The sequence below is a fragment of the Seriola aureovittata genome, chromosome 6, assembly GCF_021018895.1.
Source record: "Seriola aureovittata isolate HTS-2021-v1 ecotype China chromosome 6, ASM2101889v1, whole genome shotgun sequence".
In the NCBI taxonomy this organism is placed as follows: domain Eukaryota; kingdom Metazoa; phylum Chordata; class Actinopteri; order Carangiformes; family Carangidae; genus Seriola; species Seriola aureovittata.
The window spans coordinates 28,941,835-28,955,460 of record NC_079369.1 but is presented as its reverse complement, the minus strand read 5'-3'; the positions used below and the strand labels follow the sequence as shown (position 1 = coordinate 28,955,460).

The window sequence follows — 13,626 nt, the reverse complement described above, 5'->3', positions numbered from 1 at the left end:
CTGGTTGAAGCTGACAGAAAGGCTGCAGTCACTCAGATAACCACTCTTTACAACTGTGGTGAGCAGAATTCACAGTGAACAACACGTCCAACCTACAACAGTAGAAGACAACATCAGGTTCCACTTCCTGTCACCAAGACCAGAAATCGGAGGCTGCAATGACACAGACTCACCAACACTGGACAGCTGAAGACCTGGGACTCTGTCTTACACCCAGCGCAAAGTGGCACAAAGTGTAATAGAAGTGTCTTTGCTAGTTTCAGACCGTCCAGTTGTCATTTCCCGTCCAACGTCCATGTTGTTTATCTAGCACTTGTGCTTATCTGATCACCCATGGGCGTGTTGGTCTTAAAATGAGGTGTGGTCAGGAGCATTGTTGGTACATTGGTATCTTGAGGCAGGTGAAAGTGATTGACCGACAAAAACCTGGTCTTGATTCATTAAGAGATTAAGTACAACTCTTTTGAATCATGCACCTGGAGCAGAGACAGGTTTTTTTCCACTGTTAAAATAGCAATAAAGACATGGACACACCCTGAATGCACTTGCACCACGCACTTTAAACCATGAGCTTTGGATCGTTAAAACAGAGTCTGAATCCATGGAGCCAACCTGACTTGTGTCAACAGTCCAGGCTGGTGGTGTAGGTGTGATGGTGTGGGGAATGTTTTCTTCTTAATACCAATTAATCATGGTCTGAATGTCTCAGTGTATCTGAGTATTGTTGCTGACCATGTTCATCCTTCATGTCCACAGTTCACCATCTTCTAATGGCTCCTTCCAGCAGGATCATGCTCCATGTCTCAAACTGGTTTCATCAACATGACAGTGAGTTCAGTGAACTCCAGTTCACCCCCCCACACCCACCCAGCCCCCCAGTCTCCAGACCTGAATCCAGTAGAACAGCTTTGGGATGTGGTAGAACAGGAGATTGGCAGCTTGAATGTGCAGCTGATGAATCAGCAGAAATGATGTGATGCATCATGTCAACATGGAGCAGAGACTCAGAGGAAAGTTTCATCTTCAACATCTGGAGGATCCATGACATGAAGAACTGAGGAACTAGCCAGTGTTAGTGTGCTGTTCCTAATAAAGTGCTCACTCAGTGTATATTCACATCAAAAAGAAAGAATGCACATATCATAGATACTTGACTTACGTGGGGTTCCTTTGTATTTTCTTATCTACAGAACATACAGTATGCTGTAGTGTCTTTTCACATCTAAGGTGTGAGGAGAAAGTTAAGTTTTGATAATAGCATTTACTTCCCTTATTAGTCAGAAGGGTTGTGATAAAACTGGGGGGGGGGGGGGGGGGGGTATGGCGCTGATCAACTCTTCTGCATGATCTGTCTTTAAATGTACACCAAGGTCCAGGTTTGGTGATGTGAACATAAATGAACACTCTCGCCTTGTAGAAGCACAATTAATAAGAACAGTTAATTAGACTCCTGAGTGGAGAGAGCTTTTATTTATCATTATCATTCTATATCATCATCTTCTTTTTTCAGATGGAGAAACCTGGTGGAGGCAGGAGGCTTCCGCTGCCCAATATCACCTGAAGAACTGGAAGGTGAGTTTGTTGTATTTCAAAGCAGAGCAGTGTGTTTGTTAACCAGCTGGTGAAAGATGTAGTAGTGAGTGAAGGTTCTCTGTCCATAACTTTAAGGTGTCACTATGACACAAACAGATGAAGTTGTACAATATGTCACCTGACCAGGACATGAACTCTGGTCTCCTGCTTGACGTGGTCACATCATGAGGCTTCTAATGTTGCCTAAGATACAAGAATTAGTCCATCAAACTATTTATTCAACAAATAGTGATCGTTTACTTCTAATGCTCAAAACAAAACAAACCAAGAAAAAAAATCTAAATTGCTCATCACCACTACTCTCCCTACTACTGCGCCTCGGAAGCCGCCCTATGACCGGGCTGTTAGAAAGCAGTGAATCTATCAGAGGAAGCATTTTTCAGTCATCTGTCTCACATGGGACAGAATAAAACATTCATATGTCAATCAGTCTAGCTGCCAACAGTACATAACACATCTTTATTCTATTAATCTGTTTCTTCCATTTCATACATGCAGCTGGTTATTTTGTGTCGAGCACATCCAGTGTCGACACAGATGGAGCTGCTGCTCTGCTGACGTGCTGCTCCACCTTCTCTGTAGACGAACTCACCTGAAGCTGACTGACACTTCTACCCTCATAAATGAAAGAATGTCTGAGAATCGGAAGAAGTAGGCCAGTGGGATTTGTTGGCAGACTGCTGGTGTATATGTTTCACCCTCAGCCAGTTTCCACTGCACTTCAGTTCCTCCCAGACACTGCAGAGAAACTCATTCCATAAGTGATGTTAAAATATTAACAGTGGGAAGGTGTCATGTGTCAATTAAGTAATTAAAGAGGTGCAGGTGTTGGCTGCAGGTGAGGCCTTGGAGAGAGGGCCTCCAGACACAGGGATCCCAGACACTAGTCCATGTCAAAGATCTGATGGACCAGGACAGATCAGGTGACGCAGGGGAGCTTTCAGTTTCCACAATGTTAAAAACACTATATATTACTGAAGTAAATACAGATACTAAAAGTACAATCTGTCATCAGTCAGTCACCACTTTGGTCCAGACTGACTGATAACCTGAACTGTCACTTTAAATGATCTTGTAACACATGGCGTGCTTAGTTTGGGTTAGTGCTTAGTTTGGGTTGGTGCTGTTAGGGGGGGGGGGGGAGTATCCTCTTCTCTGTGTTTTGTTCTCCAGCTACACTCACCTGCATCAGTCTCTCACTGAGTGAAAGCCTCATCCTTCCCTGCATGTCACTGAACCGGATGGTTTTACTGTACTAACTTATGAATGGGGTTAGGCGGAGGAGTGTTAATGTGATCTCTTGGAGGGTAAAGGGCCTACATCAGCCAGTTGAAAGGAACAGTACTAGCTAGGGTTGACACCCGTCCCGGTTTTCCAGGGATTGTTTTCTATTTTGAGCGACTAAATTTATATTCTTTCCCAGGACTCAAATTGTCGTGGTTTTTGTAAAATTATTCTTCTAATTTCATCGTTTCCTTGTTTCCTTCTACTGCTTTTCTGTTTTCTCCCTGGTTTTGTCCAATCCTGTGTCCATAAACGTATGAAAACAGGTACAACAGGCCCCAATTCACCTTATTACCTAGCAACTACCGCCCATCCACATCCATGACCCCGTGAGTTGTGCGACCCAATTCAACTCCCAGCTGGCCGGACTTAACTGCATGTCATTCCCCTGCTCTCTGTCCCTGCATTTTCTGTCAATCTCTATTGTCCTTTCAAATAAAGGCAAAAAAAAGCCCACCCCAAAAAAAAACAGTGTCCCGGTTTTTCACACGTCCAGGGTGGCGACCTTAGTACCTCACCCCTCTCAGTTGAATATGGGTGGAGCATATTGACAAGAAAACTCAACTTTGGCAAAGCAGACGTTGGCAGAATTCAAAAACACTGGGTAGAGAAGGGTTTTCACTCAAAAGCCAGAGGAACTGTTCCATGTGTTGATAAAGATATTTCATTTGAAGCTGAAAAAGTTACAGCAACTGAAACAGCAAACTCCTAAATAAATCTGTAATTTTCAGACAACAGTATGCTCCTAATAGAGATGATTATGCCTTAATTGTTTCATTCTTTTCAGCCCTACTCAGTGTGGACAAACATTTTAGGCCTGTACCACCTTCCAAGACAGTCGTTTCAAGTTTAGTCATTTATAACTGCATGGAACAATATGGGGCATCTGCCCCTGGAAGATTAATGTTCAGTTCTAGTTTTTGGACTCTCTACAGGAAGAAGAGACTGTCCTCCTGTAAAAAAAACAATCCCATAGGTTGTCTGTGCAGCAGGTTATTATAAGTTTTGTTGCTATGCGACATCTAGTGGTCGTAGTAATGTTGACTGGCGCAAAGGGAAAAGTGCGGTTATGTAGTATAAAGAGAGACAAAGTCCACGTAAGGAGGAGGTTGTAGTGGATGGATGAAAATGACACAGTAGCAGTTTATGTTGTTTCTATTATCCACAACTGTTCAACAACGTTAACCACGTTGTTATGGTTCTAACCATGACAACAAAGATCGTCCTATGTTGAGGAAGTACTTATTTTAACCCAAATCACCATCTTTTCCTAAACCTAACCAAGCCATGACCGTTATTACATCATGGCAGAACAAAAATAGTTATAAAGTAGTTTTATTTCTACTTGAGCTGGAGGGAAAATGGCTGGACAGTTGTTTTCTTAGAGAAAAAAAAAACCTGGCTTGTCTTTCTGCACTGTGTGTTTGGTTGTTAGAGGTGTGATGGTTTCATGGATTCATTGCTAAGAACATCACCACATACCACACACCATGCAGCTGGGGGTCCTCCTCCATCCTACTCCAGCTTATGCAGACTGGATGTTCAGGTCACATTTCCTCAGCACATATTTTAAAATTGATTGTAATTTAGAAAAGAAAAAATTGTGCAAAAGGAAAGAGGGCTTGTTAAACACTATGCTTGGCATACCCCTTGCCAAAAGTACCACTTAATAAGGGTTTCTACAGCAATGAATTAGTTTTTTGCCCCTCCACAACTTGAAAAACATTAAACCTCATGTGTCTTTCACCCCATTTACACCTGGTATTAAAATGCAATCTGTATCTGGATAAAAAGAAATGGTGTAAATGTGTTGTGATCAGAATGTGACTGGATCCTCCTGACCACTTCTGGAGGTGGTCTGGTTCATGTTGTGTTTGGAACTTAGGTGTAAACACAGTCATTGATACTTACAACTGATTTATGGCCACGTCAACTTACTAAGGTGCAGGTTTTGCTTCAGGTGACAGAGATCCATCTAAATGAGGATAACAAGAATACATTAAGAATACCAGGTGTAAACACAAAGGCCAGACTGGATCACTTATTATCTGGATCATGTATCTAGATACAGATCGCATTTTCACATCAGGTATAAACGGTGTCTCTGTGTGTCCTGCTCGATGAGGCTTCCCTCACCAACCAGCAGACCTGTTGACCAAAGTGCCTGTGTGTTCTTGTTGTTGTCAGGTGATATTGTGGGTCATGGCATCATTGCTTACACTGGTGGAGGATGTGTTTTCTGAGGAGGACAATAAAGAGCAAGTCCTGCGGCCGCCTTTCTGGTCTCCTGCAGAGGATCTGGATCGGGACGGTGTTCACACACCCTGGCCTGATGCCTTTGGTAAGTAATTCATTTTCTCATTACATCAACAAGGTAGTTTATTTTTATTTATTCATTTATTTTATCAGGGGGTGGGTTTTTTTTTTTTTTTACTTTATGGTGAAACAGGATTTGCTGTGATCAACAACAAAGTCTGGAAGTTCAGTCTGGACCTGTCAGTTCTGCACATACACTTTATTAAGATGATGTGGATACAGGTCAGGAGTGTCAGGTCATGTTCATGTTCAACATCAGACTGACTGTGACGTGTTGGTGTCAGATGAGCTGGTTTGAGTGTTGAACTGCTGATCTCCTGGATTTTCACACACACACTCTTCAAAGTTTAGATCAGAGGAGAATAGACAGACTGGTTGGAGCTGACAGAAAGGCTACAGTCACTCAGATAACAACTCTTTACAACTGTGCAGAGCAGAAAAGTTTCTCAGTCCAGTGAACTCCAGTGACCCACCCCAGTCTCCAGACCTGAATCCAGTAGATCACCTTTGGGATGTGGTAGAACAGGAGATTGGCAGCTTGAATGTGCAGCAGTTATGATGTGATGCATCATGTCAACATGGAGCAGAGTCTCAGAGGAAAGTTTCAACATCTGGAGGATCCATGACATGAAGAACTGAGGAACTAGCCAGAGTTAGTGTGCTGTTCCTAATAAAGTGCTCGGTGTATATACTGCAGAGGCAGGTGATCAGTGCTGAAGAAGACAGACCTATACATGTTGATAGAAAAATGCAATGACAAAGGAAATGTTACAGATGTGCAGGAAAAGAAACTCTAACTCCAAACTGGTTGGCTTTTTATTCTGAAAGGATCCTTCCTTTTCCATTGTTACCATCAGTGTGTCACTTTCCCTTGGTTCACAGAACTTAAGGTTAGATTAGCCTAGCTGATGTCAGTACATCAAATATATAAATATATAAAATAGAACCATAAACCAATAATGTTAAATATCCTAATAAGCAACGCTTACACAAACCAATTTAAACTTAAAACTTGACTTTCTGTCGTGGCTAAGATAAGTCTTGTTAGGTCTGAGCTCTGCCACATGAGCTGGATACCATAAATGTTGGCTCTTCGGTGTTCTATTAATTTATTGGCTATCATAAATTTAGAAAATATTAATTTTAAAATATCAATATCAAATAATAACTATTATATAATAATAATATTGTTTCAGTCTCAAATTATTACTATTAATCTGGAACTCTGATTAATAATTAACTTAATAACTATAACCAAATGACCATATCAACAGTAAGTTAAAGTGGAAGGATTGGAATTTTACTGAGTAGAGGTTGGCAATATTCACGCTTGTACACAAGACATTTATTTACAATGGAAAAAAAATACAATGTCTAATCTAGTATATACAGGTGTGTGCAGTTGTGTGTATTTGTGTGTATGTGTGTATGGGGTGTGTGTCTGTGGGGACACAGACAAAGGCAAGATGGCTGATTCAAAGTGGTAACCGTGACCACATGACCTGAACAAAGAAGACTACACAAGATGGACAAACAAACAAACGAACTACTCAAAAAAAAAGGCCTGGTGTGTGTGGGAGGGAAGGTGTGAGTTTCTTTGTTAGCCTAGCTCATGTAATCTAAAGGTACCAGGTTAGAGGGAGGTTAGCTTCATGCAGGTAGAACTGAGACGTACTACAGGTATGTGTGTGAACATACGAGTACTCGATTAACTGTATGACTGACCACAACTTAAGCAAACATTGCAGCAACAAGACATTAATCGACAGGTACATTAACAAAGTTAAGACTTTTGCTGCTTAGCTGTGCTGTGCAGATGTTAGGCCCAGTCAGTTAATGTTACCCAGTCCTTGGAACAAAACAAAAGGTCCTTTCCAGTGTTGGTGTAAAGTCCAGTGAGTTGGGAGGTTTCCTGGTGGAGTATAGTCCTGTCTGGCTGTGTTGCTTCCGCTGTTATCTCCTTTGTTCTCCTCACAGAGTTAGATGTTCCATGCTAACAGAGTTAGCTGTTCCATGCTAACTCTGCTGTGACTCCTGTTGCTTGGAAAATCAGCTGGCTGACCTTGTGTTGTAGCTGCTGATTCTGAAGAGAACTTGGTTTACTCTCAGTTAATGCTAAGCAGGTCGCTGCTGTTGAGGGGAAGAGTGTTGCAGTCTGCTGTGAGCAGGCCAACAACAGAGCTGGTTTCTCAGATAGCAGAGCTGACCTGGGCTGGGGCCTTGCTGCCCTTTAAAGAGCTGAGAGGGGAGCGCAAGGGTTGCTCTTCAGAGCAAGCTGAGGAGAGAAGATAGAAGAGAACATCGAAGGTGATCTGGTTTTGTTTGGTGACACCCTTGGGGGTCACATGTCACACACTGACCAACACTGACTGGTAATTGAGGTCCATGGGGGAGGGTCATCCCCAGGTGTGAACAGTGAGGAATTGTGGAGAAGTGAGTTCCTTTGTCTGTGGAACAAAGGAACATCTGGTCTCTTGAATGAGTCCCAACAGTTTCACACCAGTGAGTGTAGTGACTGAAGAGACAGCATAGATTCATGTTGCCACACTGCGCCAGTCCTCTCCTCCTACTGTGCTGCACAGCAGCTCATCAAGATACTGAACCAGCGCAGTTGAGGAAGTAGCCTCACTGTGCTACACAGGACAACACCAGTGTGCCAGTGTGTTCTAAAAATAGAGCTGCTGATGTTCGTTGGCAGAGATCATAGAAACCTTGTCTGTCACTGCTTCAACATGTGATTGTTTTGAGATACATGCATTAACCCTTCCAAAATCAGTAAGGGGGAAATGTGGAGATGTAGTATTATTTAGTATGTTGGGAACAGATACCAAGTGTGAACAGATCTAATATTTTCATCCACTTGTGCGTAGGGTTCATCAGGATCATGTTACACTGGCTGCCTGTAGGCACACACTGCTGGGCTTTTATAAGCTTAGCAAGGGCACTCTTCATTTTCATCTTTCACTGTAACATTACTCAGACTGAAGAAACTGAAAACAAAGCTTCATAAATCTGAGGTGGAGGCCATAAAATAGCAGCATGTCACTCCTGAATGACTAATATAACTTCTGGAATTTTGCCTGGTAGTTTTCAACACTGAGCATGGCCTTGGTTAACAGAGGAAAGGCCCTTGAGTACAACAGGGTAAAAATAATCAATCCAGTGTGCAGATTTCTGTCATACATCATCTTCCTGTTCATCACAACCAGCAGAGAAATAAGAGGCTGTGGATTATATGGGTTTATTCTACCACTTAGTTTGGTGTGTAGCCAAACCAGACTTCAGTATCTTTTATGATAAATAATACTTTCTAATAATACTTAATAAATACCATACAATAAAACACTAAAACTTGAAAATAAAAAAATACAATTAAAGAACCCTTAAAGTAAGTTTAAAGTTGTGTACTTTAAGCATGAATACTAGAATGTAGATGTCTTCAGGCCAGGACATATAAACATAAAAAGTTAAGGGCAGTTTGGACAATGTGTGCTTTCAACAAAAGCTCAAAAGCTTCTCAATTTAGCTCCACAAAGGTCTTAAGATTAGAGTAATGAAATATGATGTTGTTGGAGCCTATTGACTTAATTTAAATATTTGTTTAACATAATAATTGTTTTTGGATTATTTGTAAATTAAGTTGAAAATTAATTTCTATGGGTAAAATAAGAAAAGGAATTAAGAAAGAATTAATATTTATTATTATTATTGTAATGGATTGTTGATTAGGATCCTCCTCCTCCTTGTGGCCCGTGATTACAGGGGGACCACAGCTGGCTTCTTTGTGTTTTTTTTGCCTGATGGATTGAGTGAGGCATGGGAGGAAATGATACAGTTTTTCGACCGCTAAATACGTTAACAATAACAATAAAGACTCTAAACTCTAAGTCAACCTAAGTTTCTTTTCCTTTTTATTTATTCATTTGTTTATATACCGAAAGTCAACCGGAGATCGTTTTTTGTTTATAGGAGTAAAAACCAAGTTTTTAGTTGAAGCCATCTCCGTGCGTGCTTATTTTGTTTTAGTGAGTCGTAGCCCTCCTCCTCACAGACTGCTCTTTTATTTTGAACTTTTTGAATCATTTTTTACTTTGTTGGAATACAAGAGCAGCCATAACAGATGTTTATCTGATTAATTCTGTTGGTGAACTTTGTTAAAGTATGACATCCTTAAATCACAAAGCTGGCTCCAAAGCTGCAGAGTAAATTCAAATTGGCTGACTTCTTGTTGGGTTTAGGATATGGGTGCAACAGGATTTTTTGTAAGTCTTGGCATGTTACATATGCCTACTGAATTTCAGACATGTACACACACAGGGTAAGGGCTACCTCATTAAAATTTTCTGGGGGGGGGGGGCAATCAAGCCACTTCGCCATGGCCATGTGCAAGACCCAAAAAACTTTTGAATTTACACCTGAGACGTGTGTTAAGTTTTAAGTATGTTTCAGTCGTCATGAAAGCAATTTTCATTCAGGAATAATGATAAACAGAACAATTCCAATAGGGTGCTTACATCAGTTGGTGCTCAGGCCCTAAGAATCTTTTTCTTGTTAATATGTTGAAAGACAGAAGATAAATCAAAGTCAATTAGCTTTATCTGCCATATGCTGTATAACCAGCATGCAGACTGAGTAAAGTGTCCAGTATACTGTACATGCACCTGAGTATTAATTTTAACAGTGACATATACAGACGAGGATGGGTGACATTTTGGGCCACGCTCATAATTAGGATCATTGTAGTTTTTTTAGTTTCCTTTTTTTTTTTTTGTTAATTATTGATTTGATTTAGATGATGCAGTTTAACATAGTTTCAAAACAAAGCATGGAACTAATGTGTTGTACAAAGAGTTTATAGCTGTTGCTAATTCTCCACTCCTGTCCCTAGTTGGGCTTTTACACGTGTAATGTCATTAAAACAGTCAAAAGCAAAAACAACACAAAACAAAATTGATAATATCATACGATTAGCTAAAGATATACAGATGTTCAGTCTAAAAAGAGACAACAACAAACTACAAACAGTCAAACAAAGACAATTAACTATAGATGTCAGTTATCTAGAAATGGGTACAGCTCTGCACTTAACCTTTATTGTAAAGGAATTTATATCTGGAGTTAATTTGATTTCAGTTGCTGATGTGTTCACAGCTCTTTATGGAAAAAGCTGATTGTCCAAGTTACTCTGTTACTGTCTTGTCTTTGAATATATCTGGAGAGAGACTCTGGAGCTGAACTGTTGATACATTTATAAACTAATCTGAGAAAGCAAAGATGAATAAAGCTCAAAGCTAAGTAGATTGTATCTTTTCTGTATGTGACAGTGATGCCATCAGACAGCCTTTGTCCATTATTTGCACAGTGGTTCATCAGAAACACCATCAGAGTCCCTTTGGGGTGAATGACTCATGGAACAGACGGAGGAATCTGAGAGGTTTTCTAGATTTAAATTTAGGAGAGCTATATTTACAGAAAACAGTACATACCACTGCAGACTCAGAACATAACAAGCTAAAAATGTTCTAGTATAAAACATCTGCTCCTGCATTTTTGAGCCATGAGCAAGGTTTCCATACTTACGTCTACTCATATTTACCTGCATATTCATTTATAGACACACCCATCATAATCTACTTTCAGGGCAGTCCTGATAACAATTCTTAAAGCAAAAATAAAAAGGATAATACACATAATATGGCATTAATATTATACAATATATTTGAAAGTAAAAAAAAACCCACCTGTATCACACAAATGATCTAAGAAAGAAACAATTAACAGAAACTACTCCACAATAATTGGTAAATAGCCTAGAGAAAATAGAGAATGCTACTTAATTAATAATAGCGTTTACAACATTAGTTATGTAATAACAAATGCTGTTCACTACAAGGAGAAACAAAACTATATTATCTAAAATGATGTGAAAGTAGAGCACATACTTATGATATGTCATATTGTAGAAATGTTAAGGTTTTTTTTTTTTTTTACCGTTCTTTTATGCGCTGTTTTGTGAGCTGTTCTTCTGTTTCTACTGTTTGTGTGATCATAAATATTATACAGAAAGACAAAGCATCACACTGCTCTCTCACTGAAAACCATGTTTAGTACAGTCACACATGACTGCCTAAACATTGCTTGTTCAGTTGCAACATGGAATAGTTGTATAATTACATGAAATAATGTAAACCCACGAGGCATGTTTTAACACGGCTGAACATGTAGCTGAGCAAAGTCTGTCTCGTCGCCTGAGGAATATTTCGATGCATTTTCCTCAACTTTCTCTCAAATGATCACAGATTTTTTTTCCATCATTAAGGCAACATGAAGGCATGAACTGACATGCACCTCTGCTGTAGTCAACAGTGGTAGTAACTATCCCATGAGGAAATACTGCGTGGAGGCATTTAGAGAGAGCGCAGGGCAAAGTCATCTCCAGGTCAGGAGGAAAACTCGTTTAGAGATGTGAGCCAGGTCTGCTCAGCCGAGTGGGGGACTCTTGTTTGAAATGTTCCTGGCAGCTAAGAAAGCAGCTCCAGCTCCTGTTGGACTTCAGCCAGCAGCTGATAATGATGCCACACAGTGGCAGCACATTTCACACCATTCGGCTGATAACCAGAGGAATTTCACTCCCAGCTTCAAACACCCATGTCTGCTTTCAATTTAATCACACATGCTTGTTCATAAACCTCCATCTTAATCCAGTATATAAACTGAAGTGTGAGAAGGGTTTCACCTTCCAGTCTCTAAAGGCCAGATCAGACACGTGGGCCTGTGATCACAGTCAATTTTCCTCCTCAAAGCTCTTCACAAAGTTCCTGGAAGCAACTGTTTTTTGTTTTTTTAATTAAAAGATTAAAAATTAAATCAAACATTAAGTTAAATGGAAATTTAATTAAATTAAAATGTTTAAAATTAAACTGGAAATTTTATATAATTAAAGGTCCCATTTTTACACTTTTAAAGTTTTGATATCCAGAATCAAAAACCATCTCAGTGTAGTTTTTTTATCTCATCTCTCACCTCTCTTTGGAGCTCTAGCAACAGGTTGGCCAATAATAAGAGAGGCTTGGAGCCAGGACCAACCACAGGCAACAGATAGTAGCTGGTAAAACTCAGGGTGATGGCCAGTCAGTGCTGAAATGGACACAACAGAAATGATTCTGAGTGCACCATATCCTTCTCAAGTGTCGCTGGTACAACCCATTGAGTGTGCTGTTAAAAAGCATTCCCAATGGAGCTGCAGCAGTGGAGAAATGGTTCCACTCAAATGTGAAATGTGTGGAATGAAAACCACCACAGAAGTCAAACATAAATAAATATAGTAATATTAAAAATAATATTTGCATGAATCAAATAATTGACTGTTCAGGTGTCCCATGTGTGTTTCCTTCTCCTTGTAGAAGAGTGGTTACTGATGCAGGAAGAGGAAATCCAGCAGGGCAGATGGCGCCGCTCCCCCCGTGACCCAAATTCACCCAGATCGTCCAGGAGGAACCGCAAGAAGACCAAGAGCAGCCGCGACTGCCATCTGGAGAAGAAAGAGATGCGGGTACGGGATCTTGGTCTCGGCTATGACTCAGACGAGATAGTCCTCTTCAAGTATTGTGTTGGCACGTGCCACAGCTCTCGTAAGAACTATGACCTGGCCCTCAAGATTCTGATGGACAATGGGAGCATCTCTGGCAAAAAGGTCAGCAGTCACCCCTGCTGTCGGCCGACCCGCTATGAAACTGTGTCCTTCATGGACACCCAGACTACATGGCAGACAATCAAGTGGCTCTCGGCAGCCAACTGCAGCTGTGTAGGCTGATTGCATAAAGGAGTATCTATCTTGTATGAAAGAGCAGGATGTTGTGAGGCCTGGCGTCCACTTTGGGTGACTTAACCCTGGTTTGTGTGGTCTGAGGTTCTGAGGCGTGGGCCTGAGGTGGGATCCTGGTGCTGTGGCCAGGGGCTTCCTTCCACTAATAGCTTGGCTGTTGTTGATGGAGGTTCAGATACCTTCAGAGCCTGATGGCAGCAGCAAGGTATCTGGATGTCTGCCTCCAGCCTGGGGCAGTGGAAGCTTTGTTTAAATGCCACCAGCAACAAGAACAGAGGAGGGAACTTTCAGTGCTGCTCAAGTTCATAGTCTATTATATTTTGTGTCCTTCATTCAGCCTATTGAAGGCTTTCAGGTGGCGCAACACCCCTCTGACGGGCACGTTTTAGGTCTTCACCTCTTTGGCAAGACACTCAGAGTAACTGATTACATTCATGATGCTAATATTGATAACTTCTATGTTATGTTTGACAAGGAGCTCACTGAGAGCTGTCAAACATAACTCATCAACTGTTTAGCTGATTCGCTGGCTAGCATTACAGGAGGCTAACTGCAGAAATTCAGCAAGTATGAAGGGTAACATTTTATGTCATTTGTGTTCAGAAATG

At 40.8% G+C, this 13,626-nt stretch overlaps 1 protein-coding gene across 1 annotated transcript; it reads left to right on the top strand.

Annotated features, from left to right (window-relative positions):
• The first annotated feature begins 5,079 nt into the window (after positions 1 to 5,079).
• On the top strand, positions 5,080 to 13,006 carry LOC130170943 (artemin). Its single transcript, XM_056378656.1, has 2 exons — positions 5,080 to 5,218; positions 12,597 to 13,006. Exons 1-2 carry the CDS (start codon positions 5,080 to 5,082, stop codon positions 13,004 to 13,006), a joined length of 549 nt encoding a protein of 182 aa, XP_056234631.1.
• Positions 13,007 to 13,626: the final 620 nt, after the last annotated feature.